Source organism: Nerophis lumbriciformis, linkage group LG10 (assembly GCF_033978685.3).
Source record: "Nerophis lumbriciformis linkage group LG10, RoL_Nlum_v2.1, whole genome shotgun sequence".
NCBI classification, from domain to species: domain Eukaryota; kingdom Metazoa; phylum Chordata; class Actinopteri; order Syngnathiformes; family Syngnathidae; genus Nerophis; species Nerophis lumbriciformis.
The window spans coordinates 8,890,001-8,907,291 of NC_084557.2; the positions used below are offsets into that span (position 1 = coordinate 8,890,001).

The following is a 17,291-nucleotide window of genomic DNA, read 5'->3' on the forward strand; positions in this document are numbered from 1 at the left end:
AGCATGTTTTTCTGAATGTTCTTAAAACTTAAATTGCTCTTGTCATATGGATAATCTTTGACAAGCGTTTATTCAGCAGGTCTCTAAAAACAGCAGAGCACTCTGTTATCAGAGGATCTTTGATCAGCATTTTTGCAATTTAGGTCATTAAAAACAATCCTTAAAATTAGCAGAGAGCTCCTAGCATATAGATGATCTTTGATCAGCATTTTTGCAATATAGGTAACTAAAAACAATCCTTAAAAGTAGCAGAGAGCTCCTGGCACATAGACGATCTTTGATCAGCATTTTTGCTAGTTCTTTTAAAAACGATCCTTAAAAGTAGCAGAGAGCTCCTGGCATATAGACGATCTTTGATCAGCATTTTTGCAATGGGTCTTTAAGAACAATCCCTAAAATTAGCAGAGCACTTCCGACATATAAAGGATCTTTGATAAGCATTTTTTCAGTAAGTCTTTAAAAACAAGACCTAAAAGCAACGCAGCGCTTCTGACTTATAGACGATCTTTGAGCAGCATTTTTGCAATAGGTCTTTAAGAACAATCCCTAAAAGCAGCAGAGCGCTTCTGACATAAAGAGGATCTTTGATCTGCATTTTTGCAATAGGTCTTTAAAAACAAGCCGTGAAAACAGCGGAGCGTTCTTGACATATACAGGACTGATTCTCAACTGGTGGGTCGCAACCCAAAAGTGTCTCTTTTAATACTCCTGAAGGTAGTGACAACCAATGTTCCCTCTCAGGTGCGCGCCTGTGCAATTGTGCACTGCTCAAGCGTCCCCTGCGCACCGCAAATCTATGCCACGCACAAAATCAAATAAAAAAATAAGGGCATAACAATTTTCGACACACGGACACGACAGAGAAAACAGTTTTCGTCATCATTGTTCAAATATTGTAACGTCTGTTGAGACGCTTTGAGGACATGAATTCCATCGATCACTTTACTGAGCAAAACTCTTTATTGTCGGCCATAAACACATCACCAAAACATTAGTAAAATATCTAGCAAAACTGGTCATTTTCTGCAGTACAAACCAGACCAAACGCAACTTTGTTATATCAACAGCAGCCGCTCGCTCTTTCTCACTTGTGCCAACACATGCACATATGGCACTTAGCCAGTGATGTGTTTACAGCCACACAAAAAGTCGGACAACTCCAACACCACACATAAAGTGTAATTCCAGGTCGTTACAAATTTACCAATCAAATGTGTGCTTATTCTAGTGTCATTTATTAGGAATCTTAATTTATAAATATTAATCATGAAATGCTGTTAGTATATTAAATAAATACTAATAAAAAATGTTTTTTTTACAAACAGGAAGTTGCAGGAATGTACACATGATCCCCTGCTTACATCTCATTGTGCAACATGTGAATGTTTTAATGGGAACTAAATGCAATGTCTGAAAGGGGTACAAATTATTTCCAAAGCAGGACCTCCACCCAGACAAACAATACAAGTACACAGTTCATGAAAAACAATATTTTTTGTTATTGTCATTGTAAGTGGGCCTAAACACTTATATTAGAAATGGAAATGACTGCTGTCATTTGATTATAATAATAAGAGAATGTTGTCTGTCTATCTGTGTTGGCCTTGCGATGAGGTGGAGACTTATCCAGGGTGTACCCCGCCTTCCGCCCTAATGCAGCTGAGATAGGCTCCAGCACCCCCCGCGACCCCGAAAGGGACAAGCGGTAGAAAATGGATGGATGGATGGAGATTGAACTTGTTATTTAGTCAGGTTTGTGACAGGTGTGCTGCTGGTGTAGCCACAGTGTGCACGTCTGATGTTGCTCACATGGGCTCCACTCAATGCTCAGGGAGTTTTTGCGTTTGCTCACACACATGAAAAATTAGAGGGAACATTGGTGACAACAACGCTCTGTAGTCCTACTTGAAATCCACCAAAAATGTAAATTAATAGTCTACTGCCATAAAGATGGTAAACGTGCCAATAATGTCTTATGTTGAAGATGAAGATCAAAACGTGATTGCCTGTTATTCTTATTAAATATCAGATGTTCTAATTTAATGTAGATCTTTGTTGTCTATGTATTTTGTTTTGGAGGTGTTCCAAATAGACATGTAAACTCACCAAAGCTGGTGTGTTTAAAGGGGAACATTATCACCAGACCTATGTAAGCGTCAATATATACCTTTATGTTGCAGAAAAAATACCTTTTTTTTTTTTTAACCGATTTCCGAACTCTAAATGGGTGAATTTTGGCGAATTAAACACCTTTCTATTATTCGCTCTCGGAGCGATGACGTCACAACGTGACGTCACATCGGGAAGCAATCCGCCATTTTCTCAAACACATTACAAACAGCGAGTCAAATCAGCTCTGTTATTTTCCCTTTTTTCGACTGTTTTCCGTACCTTGGAGACATCATGCCTCGTCGGTGTGTTGTCGGAGGGTGTAACAACACGAACAGGGGTGGATTCAAGTTGCACCAGTGGCCCAAAGATGCAAAAGTGTCAAGAAATTGGACGTTTGTTCCGCACACTTTACCGACGAAAGCTATGCTACGACAGAGATGGCAAGAATGTGTGGATATCCTGCGACACTCAAAGCAGATGCATTTCCAACGATAAAGTCAAAGAAATCTGCCGCCAGACCCCCAGGAAAAGAGAGCGGATGAGGGTATGTCTACAGAATATATTAATTGATGAAAACTGGGCTGTCTGCACTCTCAAAGTGCATGTTGTTGCCAAATGTATTTCATATGCTGTAAACCTAGTTCATAGTTGTTAGTGTCCTTTAATGCCAAACAAACACATACCAATCGTTGGTTAGAAGGCGATCGCCGAATTCGTCCTCGCTTTCTCCCGTGTCGCTGGCTGTCGTGTCGTTTTCGTCGTTTTCGCTTGCATACGGTTCAAACCGATATGGCTCAATAGCTTCAGTTTCTTCTTCAATTTCGTTTTCGCTACCTGCCTCCACACTACAACCATCCGTTTCAATACATGCGTAATCTGTTGAATTGCTTAAACCGCTGAAATCCGAGTTTGAATCCGAGCTAATGTCGCTATATCTTGCTGTTCTATCCGCCATGTTTGTTTGTGTCGGCATCACTGTGTGACGTCACAGGAAAATGAACGGGTGTATATAACGATGGTTAAAATCAGGCACTTTGAAGCTTTTTTTAGGGATATTGCGTGATGGGTAAAATTTGAAAAAAACTTCGAAAAATAAAATAAGCCACTGGGAACTGATTTTTAATGGTTTTAACCCTTCTGAAATTGTGATAAAAACCCCTTTAAGGGGTTTTTCAATGTAGATTACCATCAATCCAGTGCATTTGTTTGGATGCATTTTGTTTATGTTGAATAATATGTTGAAAAAATTGTTTCATCTTAAGTAAATTATAATTCACTTGCTACATTTCTGTATGCTTAGTTTTGCAGTGCTTTGAAGTAAAATCTCTGAAATTAAACTCAACTGGAGTCTTTGAGGAACCTACGGGTTAAAATCGTTTTGAGTTTTTGGATTAAAAAAAACAACCTTGTTGTGCCTGAAATGTTCATTAAACATGATTTGCAGAACACTGTGTTATTTTGCACTACCTCAATTCGTTTTATTAAATATAAGATATGTTACACATTTATTTCAAATTTCCCCAATTTGGGTCGCCGCCAGTGATTAGAGGGTGATGGTTGAGAATATTTATCCTGCTTAATAAAGAGAAACAAGTGTTCTGTTCTGTAAGTTTGAACAAGAGGGCGGTTTTTGAGCCTCATGTTTAAAAAAAAAAAATACAAAAAAAAGTTGGAGGTCAAATGAGGAACCACTCTAGGATTCTCTTTAGAAAATATGAAGTGATGTTTGTTGTTTGATTGAAAGACAGCCGACTGCTGAAATGAGTCACTCGTTGAAATGGATCTTCACTTGCACTCACAATCCTCCCATAATCAGTATTAACCCAAAAAAACACACAGTCTGTGGGACATTGCAATCACAAAGCTGAGCTTCCTGTGTTTGACACAACAAGAGGAAGCTGGTTGCACATTCTTTAGACGGCTCACAGGTTTGGTTTGTTGCTCAAGTAGTAGAAGTGGATTATTACGTAAAGTAATATTCGTTAGGGTTCCCTAACACATCAGTCTGCACAGTGGGGAGTAAATAAGGAGAAATAAATATATATCCACTAAAATTGTGACTTGAAGTTCATGCATTTTGTGATTCACTTTGCTGCGTTTTACTGCCACCTGCTGGTGTAACTAATACAACCATTATGGTTGTTCAACATGTCTTAATAATATTATAGTATTATAGTACCAATGATTGTCACACACACTAGGTGTGGTGAAATTTGTCCTCTGCATTTGACCCATCCCCTTGTTCACCCTCTGGGAGGTGAGGGGAGCAGTGGGCAGCAGCGGTGCCACGCCCGGGAATCATTTTTGGTGATTTAACCCCCAATTCCAACCCTTGATGCTGAGTGCCAAGCAGGGAGGTAATGGGTCCCATTTTTATAGTCTTTGGTATGACTCGGCCGGGGTTTGAACTAACAACCTACCGATCTCAGGGCGGACACTCAATAACTGTAGATTAGCATCTTCTAATAACATTTAGGACAACACACTTCCTTGGTACTGGGTCATAACATTACAAACAATAATATCTGCATGGTCACAATAGTTGGGGAGAAAAAACACTGTAGTTGTAAAGGTCATATAATATTAGTCATTAAATAATTTAATACACTCAACATTTTGTCAAAAATCATAGTAGTTATAACATGTGTGATAGCACATGTCAGCTGCAGCAGCAATGGTTATTTTTGCACGGCAGAAATTATTTTTTATTTGTATTGAACAATTGAGAACACAAACATGATATATATATATATATATATATATATATATATATATATATATATATATATATATATATATATATATATACACATTGTACAAACGAATCAAGGCACTTCAAATACATTTTATATTTTACAACAAATAACATTTAATTAAATACAATCCATGTACAAACACATTTTAAAGATGGTAAAAGTAAAAATAAGAGGCAACACAAATGAACATATACGCAAACCTGGGCCCAAACAAATTAAATTATCCAATAAAGACAATAAATTAAGGGCTTTTATTTATTTATTTATTTTACATTTTCCAAGATTTTAGTTATTAATTTAAAATCATTAATCCAATGGGAGAATATGGGTTTGTTACATTATTGTTTCAAAAATGATTAGTAGTGTATATTCCATTAATTATATTAAGCTGTATTTATTTACCTTTAGGAAGAATCGGATATGTAATATATTGTGTCCTTATTTTCCTTGTTTCTATTTTTATCTATTTTAGAATATATTGTCTTTAAATTGTGCCTTGAAAATATTATTTTAATAACACTGCCCTCATATATATATTTTTAGAAAATGTGTAATTAGAATAATTAACATTTTCAATGTAAAGGTTCCTGAGACAAGGAGCTCTTACACATCTTAAGCCACCAAATACTTTAAAAGTAATAATATTGCTTTTGTGATCTTCTGAAACGGACTTCTTTCACAACAACATTAAAACGTTTTTACATAATTTTTTTCATACGTTTACAAAATGTAAGAACTGTCCATATAATGTCTAACAGCCCAAATTCCTTTAGCGTTACATATTGTAAATTGATTTTCTGGAGATGAGTTAATTTCTAGTAAAGTAGGGTTTGTTGGGTGAAAAGCAAATGAGTTTAAATGAAAGGCTCCTGTAATAGCTGCAACATAACATACATAAGTAACAAACAGCATAATAACAACATAGCTGTAAACCTGGCTTCACCCAAGGAAGGCACACATGACATACACACAAAGCCTAACCAGGCATTTTTTTCTCTCAAGGAATTGTGAAATAAAATCATGTCTTCAGGAGATCAACACTGTACTGAAGCTCAGAACACTCTACACACTTCCCCAGTTTTAGTTTAGAGAAAGGGACAGATTGGCCTGGCCCACTAGGATCCCTCTTTATGTTTGTGAACTTTATAGTCTATACATTTAGAGGGATGTGATAATCAAACACTAGAAGTCTAGAATGAAAGAGTATATAAGAGAATTGACAGAGAGTGTGTACCTTCAGTAATGAATGGTGAGCCGAGGCAGAGTTTGGAGTTTTCTTTAGCTCGCTTTCCATTTTTATGTACTCACTGTCCACTGTGTCCAGGTACGTGGAAAATGTTTTCCGTGCCATTTGCTGTTTGACGCCGGTATCATGCTAATTAGCTGCCTGAAATCGAGTGACTCTACTGTAGAAATAGCCTGCATGTCTTCTAGCACATACGCTGCAATGGCTCTATCAATGTTGTCCTGGCTAGCAGTGCCTCCGTTAAAATCCTTAGGTGGAGGTGGAGATGGAGGTGAAGTGGCATCGGAGTCTGTCTCTCTTTACTAGCTTTGTCGAAGAATGTTGCTTTTGAAGCTGTTTCAGCAGATTTTAATTGCTGTTTTGGGCAGTAGATAGGATCTTTGATCCAAGACACAACTTACATTTAACTAAAATGTTATTTTCTTTGTGCTCGACAAAAGAAAAGTAGTGAGAATATCTCCATGTTAAGAAACTCTGCTTCGGCTCCGCCATGATATCTTGTTAGTAAACACAGACACACCCGCCCCCCACCCCACACCACCCACACACAGCGCGCCTCTTCTCTTCCTTGTGACACAGGAAGAATCAGAAGGACAACACTGCAGCTCTCCAATAAAACACACTCAGATCTTCTGTTTCTAGCCGATACGACATAAAAAAATAACGTAAAATAACGCAGTAACGCATCATCTAGTAACGGTAACTGAGTTACTGAATATAAAAAATAACGCGTTAGACTACTAGTTACCGCCGAAAATAACGCCGTTACAGTAACGTCAGAAAGCAATAGAACACGTAAACCTACCAATTGGAAGTTATATACCAGATTAAATGTGAATTCTCGAGATATAATTTTAACTATTTGAACTTTAATACTCTATCCATTATATTGAAGTCAATGTGTTGTCTGTGTTTACTAACAAGACATCATGGCGGAGCCGAAGCAGAGTTTCTTAACATGGAGATATTCTCACTACTTTTCTTTTTTCGAGCACAAAGAAAATAACATTTTAGTTAAATGTTAATTGTGTCTTGGATCAAAGATCCTATCTACTGCCCAAAACAGCAATTAAAATATTTGTTATTGCCGAGAGCTCAAACCACTCGTAAACGTTTTTGTGTGTCTGTATGGGGAGTAAAACTATGGAACAAACTGGACTTACAACACAAACAATGCCAAACTATTAATCGATTTAAACTACTATATAAACATGGGGTCTGGTTCTCTTCCCGGGGATCCCGAGGCGTTCCCAGGCCAGCCGGGAGACATAGTCTTCCCAACGGAAGACTATGTCTCCCGGCTGGCCTGGGAACGCCTCGGGATCCCCCGGGAAGAGCTGGACGAAGTGGCTGGGGAGAGGGAAGTCTGGGCTTCCCTGCTTAGGCTGCTGCCCCGTGACCCGACCTCGGATAAGCGGAAGAAGATGGATGGATGGATGGATGGATGGGATCTGGTTCAAATATAGAGATGAGGGTCTTTAAATTGACCTGCTGTTGTACTCTATCCCAAAGTGTTAACATGTGCTCAATGTTTCCTTACCATTATTTATATGTTGTCTATTACCATTGTTGGTATATTCATTATTCCTACATTGTTGATACAAATTATTGTTACAGTGTAATAATTATTGTTACCTGTGGTAATGCCACTATGATACAACATCTGTATTATAATCCTTGAACAAAGTAAGAGTGAAACTCATGTGAATAATAACTGAATGGAAAACTGGGGGTGGGATTAAATAAATGATCTTCTTCCCACTCCCTTTCAGGCAAAACTGGACAATCATGCATTACATACTATACCTTTTGCACTATATTAATTTATATTATTATGTGTTGTCAACTTTGTACTTTTTTATGTCATTGCCTGAAATAAATAAATAAATGAGAAAAAAATGAAATGAATTATATTTGCGCCACCCTCTTCAACGCATTGAATCACGTCTTCTCTTCTTACAGCGTCATTCATTTTTAAACAAACATTTTAAAGTTGACGTTATTTATAGTTTTGACAATTTTGCTTGTAACGGGTTTTTATCCAAAAATGTCCGTTTTCTCAACGTGTGGCATGGCACATGTCAGCAGCATGAAGCACCGCAGAGACATTCGTCTCCACCATTGGCCTATCAAAGCTAATGATGGTGCAGATTTTCCTCCTTGAGGATCGCGCTCTTTTGCCTGACTGAAAATAATACAACAACAAATTGTAACGGATTTTTTGTCAATCTGTAATCGTCGCAAAGCGTATTTCTATTACAAATGTCGTGTTTTAGTGTTTGTATTATGGCTAGAATATTTTTATTGAAATGCCAAGTTGTACTATACTTCGACAGGCATATTCTCGAACGGACCTTTGCCTTTATAAAGTGTTTCTCCCTCCTTCTTGCAGTCTCAGTTGTCGGTGAGGCAGGCGGGGCGGATCCCACATAGAGTAAAAGAGAAAATAAAGCAACGAAACAACCATAACAACTTGGCTGTGCTGAACATTTCGCCATACAGCTCCCCAGTGGATAACATTAAGGTGGGTGAAATGCCTGTTCGCCCCCAAACCGGGGGCCCGGGGGGGGAAGCAAGGCTGCCGGCCGGCTACTAAACTAGCCTACACCGCGAGGCGAACTAGGGGCTAATGGTCCGTGCTAACGACAGTGCGGACATTTTAGCAAACTACCAGGGATTAGCGACCAACTTGCCACAGTGGATCAAAGATCAGATTGAGCCCCTTTCACATCGTAATAAAAAATAAAAAAAGCGAGAAAAAGCGTCGGGAATAAGACCGGTTATAACCTAAAACAGTGTTTTTTAACCACTGTGCCGTGGGAGATTATTTAATTTCACCTATTTGGGTTAAAAATATTGTTTGCAAATCAGTAATTATAGTCTGCAAATGATGTGTTGTTGAGTGTCGATGCTGTCGAGAGCTCGGCAGAGTAACCGTGTAATACTCTTCCATATCAGTAGGTGGCAGCCGGTAGCTAATTGCTTTGTAGATGTCGGAAACAGCAGGTCAAAAGGTACCTAATGCTTAAACCAAAAATAAACAAAATGTGAGTGCCCCTAAGAAAAGGCATTGAAGCTTAGGGAAGGCTATGCAGAACGAAACTAAAACTGAACTGGCTACAAAGTAAACAAAAACAGAATGCTGGACGACAGCAAAGACTTACTGTGGTGCAAATACGGCGTCCACAATGTACATCCGAACATGACATGACAATCAACAATGTCTACACAAAGAAGGGTAAAAACTAGGGATGTCCGATAATGGCTTTTTTGCCGATATTCCGATATTGTCCAACTCTCAATTACCGATACCGATATATACAGTCGTGGAATTAACACATTATTATGCCTAATTTTGACAACCAGGTATGGTGAAGATAAGGTTCATTTAAAAAAAATAAAATAAAATAAGATAAATAAGTTGAAAACATTTTCTTGAATAAAAAAGAAAGTAAAACAATATAAAAACAGTTACATAGAAACTAGTAATTAATGAAAATGAGTAAAATTAACTGTTAAAGGTTAGTACTATTAGTGGACCAGCAGCACGCACAATCATGTGTGCTTACGGACTGTATCCCTTGCAGACTGTATTGATATATATTGATATATAATGTAGGAACCACAATATTAATAACAGAAAGAAACAACCCTTTTGTGTGAATGAGTGTGAATGGGGGAGGGAGGTTTTTTGGGTTGGTGCACTAATTGTAAGTGTATCTTGTGTTTTTTATGTTGATTTAATTAAAAAAAACAAAAACACGATCCCGATAATAAAAAACGATACCTATAATTTCCGATATTACATTTTAAAGCATTATAAGCACGATATACATCTCGATATTTTGCCTTAGCCTTGAATGAACACTTGATGCATATAATCACAGCAGTATGATGATTCTATGTGTCGACATTAAAACATTCTTCATACTGCATTAATATATGCTCATTTTAAACTTTCATGCAGAGAGGGAAATCACAACTAAGTCAATTGACCAAAAGTGTATTTATTAAACAGTTATTAAGCAGTGGCACAAACATTCATGTCATTTCCAAAACAGAAAGTGCAAGATTGTCAGAGACATTTTAAAACAAGCTCTTAGTGCACTTTTGTGCATGATGTCACTAAGATGACATATCAAAACAACACTAAATTAAAGTACACTTTTTGTACAGAACACCACAACAATAGTTTAAAACAAATAAAGTGCACTTTTTTGCATGATGTCACACAAGATATTTCAATAACTGTCAAATAAAAATTAGCTGCATAATAGGAAATCAAATAGTGTATGTCTTTCGCTATGTGGTAGGTTCCTGCAGACGTTATCTCCTTTTGTTGTTGACTTTTTTTTTCATACGGTGTTGATCTGGAAATGGTTGCTTCAGCATTTTGTGGGTGTGGCACCGAACAGAGATGTTGACATGCAGAGTTTCAAGCACTCTTCAGCGGGTGACTTTTCAAATGATGCTACATTAGTAGAACTGCTACCGGTACTTTTTGTAGCAACGCTTTTGCCGCATACTTGACAAATTACGGTTGTCTGTTTAACATCTTCCCGCTTGAAGCCAAACCACCACCAGACGATGGACCCCGTGCTGTTTTTCTTGGGGATTAATTCTTCCTCCATTTGTTACCAGATTGGCACCTTCTCTCTCTCGTATTACCACTCGCACCACTATGCTAGCATCACAACTAACGTTACCATTCTGCTACCTCTCTGCTCGGCGAGGGTGTATGACGTTGCATGCGCGATAGTATGTGACGTATGTAAGAATGTGCATTTGTTTTACCACTCTGTGAGAAGGAGAGACAAGAAAGAGTGAGAAACGCCTGTAGTGTAATGCCCGCAGCTAAAAGCAACTGCGTAAGACGTGTACTGGAATATCACGATATAGTCATTTTCTATATCGCACAGAGACAACCCCGCGATATATTGAGTATATTCGATATATCGCCCAGCCCTACACGATCCCATGGTTACATTTACTCCACCTTGCCAGTGTGTGGCCAATTTATTCTGTTCGTCTTATAGTTGAGCTAAAAGTACATGACAGTAATCCAACATTTCAAGAGTTGTAGATCTTAATTTGACAATGTGCTTGATGAGGGCATACTTGCCAACCTTGAGACCTCAGAATTAGGGAGATATTCAAAAGGCCCACTCATATACAGGTAAAAGCCAGTAAATTAGAATATTTTGAAAAACTTGATTTATTTCAGTAATTGCATTCAAAAGGTGTAACTTGTACATTATATTTATTCATTGCACACAGACTGATGCATTCAAATGTTTATTTCATTTAATTTTGATGATTTGAAGTGGCAACAAATGAAAATCCAAAATTCCGTGTGTCACAAAATTAGAATATTGTGTAAGGCTAATCAAAAAAGGGATTTTTAGAAATGTTGGCCAACTGAAAAGTATGAAAATGAAAAATATGAGCATGTACAATACTCAATACTTGGTTGGAGCTCCTTTTGCCTCAATTACTGCGTTAATGCGGCGTGGCATGGAGTCGATGAGTTTCTGCACTGCTCAGGTGTTATGAGAGCCCAGGTTGCTCTGATAGTGGCCTTCAACTCTTCTGCGTTTTTGGGTCTGGCATTCTGCATCTTCCTTTTCACAATACCCCACAGATTTTCTATGGGGCTAAGGTCAGGGGAGTTGGCGGGCCAATTTAGAACAGAAATACCATGGTCCGTAAACCAGGCACGGGTAGATTTTGCGCTGTGTGCAGGCGCCAAGTCCTGTTGGAACTTGAAATCTCCATCTCCATAGAGCAGGTCAGCAGCAGGAAGCATGAAGTGCTCTAAAACTTGCTGGTAGATGGCTGCGTTGACCCTGGATCTCAGGAAACAGAGTGGACCGACACCAGCAGATGACATGGCACCCCAAACCATCACCCAACCATGCAAATTTTGCATTTCCTTTGGAAATCGAGGTCCCAGAGTCTGGAGGAAGACAGGAGAGGCACAGGATCCACGTTGCCTGAAGTCTAGTGTAAAGTTTCCACCATCAGTGATGGTTTGGGGTGCCATGTCATCTGCTGGTGTGTGCAATGAATAAATATAATGTACAAGTTACACCTTTTGAATGCAATTACTGAAATAAATCAAGTTTTTCAAAATATTCTAATTTACTGGCTTTTACCTGTATATATAATTATTTTACAAGAGAATTGTAAATACAAAATACATACTTTATCTGTGTTTCTGCTTGTGCTTTCATCACACATCAGACCAAAGGGTTGGTTTTGGCACAGTTTAATCGCTTCCTTGTCCAATTCCGGGGCAATGGCACCTATCAAATACACAGTAATGAAAACACAGTTTTTCTACTAACTCTACTGTACTTGCTGCTTACTTAAAAAAATAATATTTAACAATTTAATCTTAAAATATGGGACGACTCCGTATTATAAGGGACGGGTGGCGACCCTATACACTCACCTTTCACTATTTGAGTAGCCTTTGTTCTGCCATTTGCGTACTGGCGAGCGATCGCTGAATCCGTGAACATATCCTTCACAAATTTGCTGAAAACATCCGCAAATGAGAACGGGATGTTGCCTGTAGCTATCAGCATAGCCATCTTTGTCTCGGCATAAGTTACACCCTCGGGTCTCCATTTAGCAAGGTGGCCCATAATGCTGGGTTGCCGCAGCTTTGTGCTTCTCTGACCGTTCATGAGTGACTATATCCGTTCGGCCACCGTGTTCAATGGAGAAGTCTGATCTACAAAATTTGCAGGCAGCATACCACTTCCCCTTCGAGCTGTCCTGGATGAACTGAAATTCTTTTTTCCAATCATTTTGGAACTTGCAAGCGTACTTCTTCTTCTTACTTGTCGTCGCCATGTCTCTTCTTCTGCTTCGTCGTCTTCTTCTTCTGTTGTGATTGCCGCGCTCTGAATCTGTTATTAACCCAACCCAATTCAGTAACTTTCTAGCAAAAAATAAATAAATCAACCAGTGTGACTGTAAAAAAAAATACTGGACACTGCAGGTGAAGTTTCCTATATTCCTGTTATTTTTTTGCAAGGGAATATAATATGAATTATGGATAAAAACAAGCAACTAAACTACAATTAATGACCAATGCATTCACAACTTATTTAAATTAAAAACTTTAGGTTGAATTAACAAGAGGGTACCTTTTCCTGTCACATTTTCAATATTCAATCAATTTTCAATAAAACTACAGTAACTCAACATTTTAAAGGTAGATTTACCTGCTAAATAAAGTTGTCTGACCCGGCCACACAGTATCTGGTTTTCGCCCCAGCGTCGCTGATGAGGGACAGCGTTCCAAGGTGTGCGGAAGCATATATGCCCCCTCATCCCTGTTAATAGTGTTAGCCCCTTGCTTTCTAATTTCCATAGCCGCCTCGATCCATTGCTTGTATTTATTTGTTTCTGATGAAATTACTTTTCCATGGCTGGCAGTTGCTGTGTTTTGGAAATCGGCGCGTCGCCCTAACTTGCTCTGCTGTCACTTCTGTTGTGTCGGTCACGACGCGTCCTTTGTAACGTTAAGTTGAGTATTAGCTTTATATTATTGTGTTGTGTCATTTCTATTTGTTTTAGCGTTTGCACTTGTGCTGTATCCGAAAGTTTTTGTGTTGTAATTAATGATATTGTCTTGTGGCGTTCACATTTATGACTTTTCTCGACCACTGTAGCAATCCACCATTTCTGTTTTGAGGCCGCAGGCAGGCAAACCTAACGTTTAAGCTCCTTGTCATTAAACTAGGGCTGCAACTAACGATTAATTTGATAATCGAGTAATCTGTCGATTATTACTTCGATTAATAATCTGATAAAAGAGACAAACTACATATCCTTTCCAGTATTTTATTGAAAAAAAACAGCATACTGGCACCATGTTCTGGACATTGGGGGTGCAGCATACACCAATAATAACACAGAAATGTAACTCATCAGATCAGAACTGAATCAGATATTGTACACGTTTCTGTTGTGAATAATAAAGGATTCATTTTAGGCTGCTTCTGAATAATAGCATGAAATATTCCAGCACCTTCATAACGTTTTGTTATACCAAAGCGTCTCTCAAATCTAGATGTATTTATATAGCTTTATCGGGACCGGCTACATTGATCCATTATGAAACCAACCTGAGATATTTCTGTCCGTTACGTTTATTTCGAAATTGGTAACCGTGCGTTTTCTCTCTCAAAATGGAGTCATATGTGCCGGAGGCACATTATCAGCCCCGCGTTGCAACAAAGGCATAACGTTAACGTTACTCACAAAAAAGCTGAACACATGAATGCCTGTTGCCACTATGTACTTAAAAAGTTACGTACCGTCAGTTCTTCCCTTCATCCATGGCTCCAACATGTTTCCTTTTCAGGTGCTCCTGAAGCAATGTTGTACTTCTGTGCCATTTTGCAGGAAACGGTCTTCTTTGAAGTCTTTAAAGTAAAGTGTTCCCACACTTTTGACGACTTAGGTCGTACACTTTTCTCCATTGAAGCAATAACCTCAAGATGTTTCTCCGCTAAACTATCCATACTGTTTTCCTGCGCCATTTTTCGAATGTTTCCAGCAAAGGAGGCGGCGTTTTCACGTGAGCTGTACATGACACATTATTGGCTAGCTTACTGGCACCTCATGAGACGTAGCCTCAGCGCCGCCCTGGCGCTGTTTTGTACTTATTTTGATTATTGTTTCTCAGCTGTTTGTAAATGTTGCAGTTTATAAATAAAGGTTTATTAAAAAACATTTTTTTATTTTTCTTAAAAAGCCTCCGCGCATAGCATAGTTCCAACGAATCGATGACTAAATTAATCGGCAACTATTTTTATAATCGATTTAATCAATTAGTTGTTGCCGCCCTACATTAAACGTGCTAAACTTAATTTAATGTCTGCTGTTTTTAAATCCAAAGATTTCTTTTTTCTTGTAACGATAAAATCAATCGATTCCCTTTTAAAACAATCTTTGATACCTATCTTCCGCAAGGCAAACTTGCCGAGCACAGATCGATGAAGTTGATTTTAAGGAATGTAAATCGATTATTCAATTAAGCAATACACCGCTAATGCATGATGTGTTGTTTACATTTCTTCCGTGGTTTTAACTTACGTCCTGTCGTTGTTAGATGCCCTCTGCAATGAATGCGAACGGGACAGTGCAGTCAGCCAGCCCAGATGTGGGATCCGCTCCAGGTTCAATGGGCTTTAATGCACTTGGTGGGCAGTCCGAAGTCCTGAAGCAGGTGCTTCTTGTTATCGACAAGAAGGCCCGCAACATGGAGAAGAAAAAGGTAAACACTGAGTAGCAAGTGCTTTGCGTGGTGGCAAACTAGATCTCTTCTGAAAAGTCAATAACAATGTGGTTATATGTTTGATATACTAACTTTTGACTATCACAGAGCAAACTGGATGATTATCAAGTTCGGAAGGATAAAGGCGAGAGTCTGAATCAGGACCAGTTGGTGAGAACATAGTCTCATTCATATACAACTGCAATAATAACTCCTTTATATGTAAAATTGTTTTGGTTTGTCCCATTAGGAGGCGCTCTCCAAATACCAGGAAGTCATGAATAACTTGGAATTTGCCCGAGAGTTGCAGAAGACCTTCGTTACTCTTGGGCAAGATGTAAGGAGGGCATTGTGTTTCTTGGGGGTCCTCCTAAAGTGAGGACAAAAAGGACTTGCATCAGTTTCTTCTGTGTCGTCATCAGATCCAGAAGGTGGCGAAGAAGTCCACCCGACGGCAACAACAGCAACGGGAGGAGGCAGAGCGGAGGAGGTTAAAGACTGTTCTGGAGCTGCAGTTCCTTCTGGATAGACTGGGCGAGGAGTCGGTGCGGCAGGATTTGAGGCAGGGAGTCGGAGGCTCGCCGCTGCTTACAGATCTGGACCTGATGGCTTTCGATGACTTCTACAAGTTGGTGGGGCCAGACCGTGACCAAACTATCAGGTTGGTGATTATTTTTTTTTAGATGTATGAATTTTATTTTTTTTCTTCCTGAAAGTAGTTGTTTTTATTGAGAACTTGTTCAATTGATGCCAGGTTGGCTAACCAGTATGATCAGGCATCTCTACACCTGTGGGACCTTCTGGAAGGCAGAGACAAGGCGGTGGTTGGAACAACATGTAAGTTTAACATTGTATAACAGTTGTAAGCAAGGGACTTTCTCACTTTGGAAGCTAAAAGGAACAATCAGGGATTTTGATAATTAATCAATAATTCTTAAAGGGGAAAATCACTTTTTTGGAATTTTGCCTATAATTCAAAATCTTTATTTAAATCAAGAATACATGAATTTCTTTTTCTTTTATGCATTCTAACTTGTAAATAAACGCTAGCAAAAGTCAGCCAACAATGAAGGTATGGGGATTTGCTCTATTCCGCCTACAAAGTGCTTTAAAAACATCCCAAAATCTGTTTTATATACATGTAGTTTAGTAACAGGCACATTCATAGTAACATGTAATATTCATGTATTTTGCTCATTTTAAGCATACTGCGGCATATTAATTTGACAAACTCATCACAACATTCGCTATTTACTTCAACTACAACACTGCTACTAATGGTGGCAGACTTCATGAAAGACATTACGACGATTACTTTGGGACAATTGATGATCCAGAACCTTATATTCTTTGGCCTGAATATACAGAGGAGGAGCAACACGTTTTAGAAGCTGTGTGCCAAACAGATCCAGCTTGAGTGAAACATTAAGCATCACGCCACACTATTGCTAAGTGCTAAACAAGAAATACAAACTATGAACATAAAAAAAACCATCACTTACTGTACAATGTCTGCTCTCTATGGGATGCCGAATGATGAAATGTTCATATCTTCCAATTTAAATGAAAAATTAATCATAATCCTCGTGCAGGAAAAAAAAAAAGGTTGCAAATGATCGTCTTTTTGTGTCTTTCTCGCCATCTCCGGGTTTAAGTAGAATATCAAAGTTGACCAACTTTATGGCCACAACTTTCTACTATACAAGTGAGAGGAATGATCTATAATCCAGAATTAAGTTTCACCAGCTCAGAATCTTATGCAGCAGCAGCTCAGTATGTCATTACAGTAGCTGCATAAGATAGTTAGTGCTCTGTGATCATGGCACTGCCTAAAGTAGTTTGTCTGTGTTGGCGCTTAAAATGACAATATCATTAATACTTG

General features: G+C 38.6%; 1 protein-coding gene across 4 annotated transcripts in view; it reads left to right on the forward strand.

Moving 5' to 3' along the window:
* The window catches only part of caprin1b (cell cycle associated protein 1b), a 35,334-nt gene that overhangs the window by 4,000 nt on the left and 14,043 nt on the right, over window positions 1-17,291 (forward strand). For all 4 annotated transcript variants that reach the window (XM_061970314.2, XM_061970312.2, XM_061970313.2 and 1 more), the window contains exons 2-7: window positions 8,507-8,638; window positions 15,245-15,409; window positions 15,518-15,580; window positions 15,660-15,746; window positions 15,832-16,070; window positions 16,164-16,246. In XM_061970314.2, coding sequence (XP_061826298.1) covers window positions 8,507-8,638; window positions 15,245-15,409; window positions 15,518-15,580; window positions 15,660-15,746; window positions 15,832-16,070; window positions 16,164-16,246 — 769 coding nt within the window. The remainder of the gene's footprint in view (window positions 1-8,506; window positions 8,639-15,244; window positions 15,410-15,517; window positions 15,581-15,659; window positions 15,747-15,831; window positions 16,071-16,163; window positions 16,247-17,291) is intronic.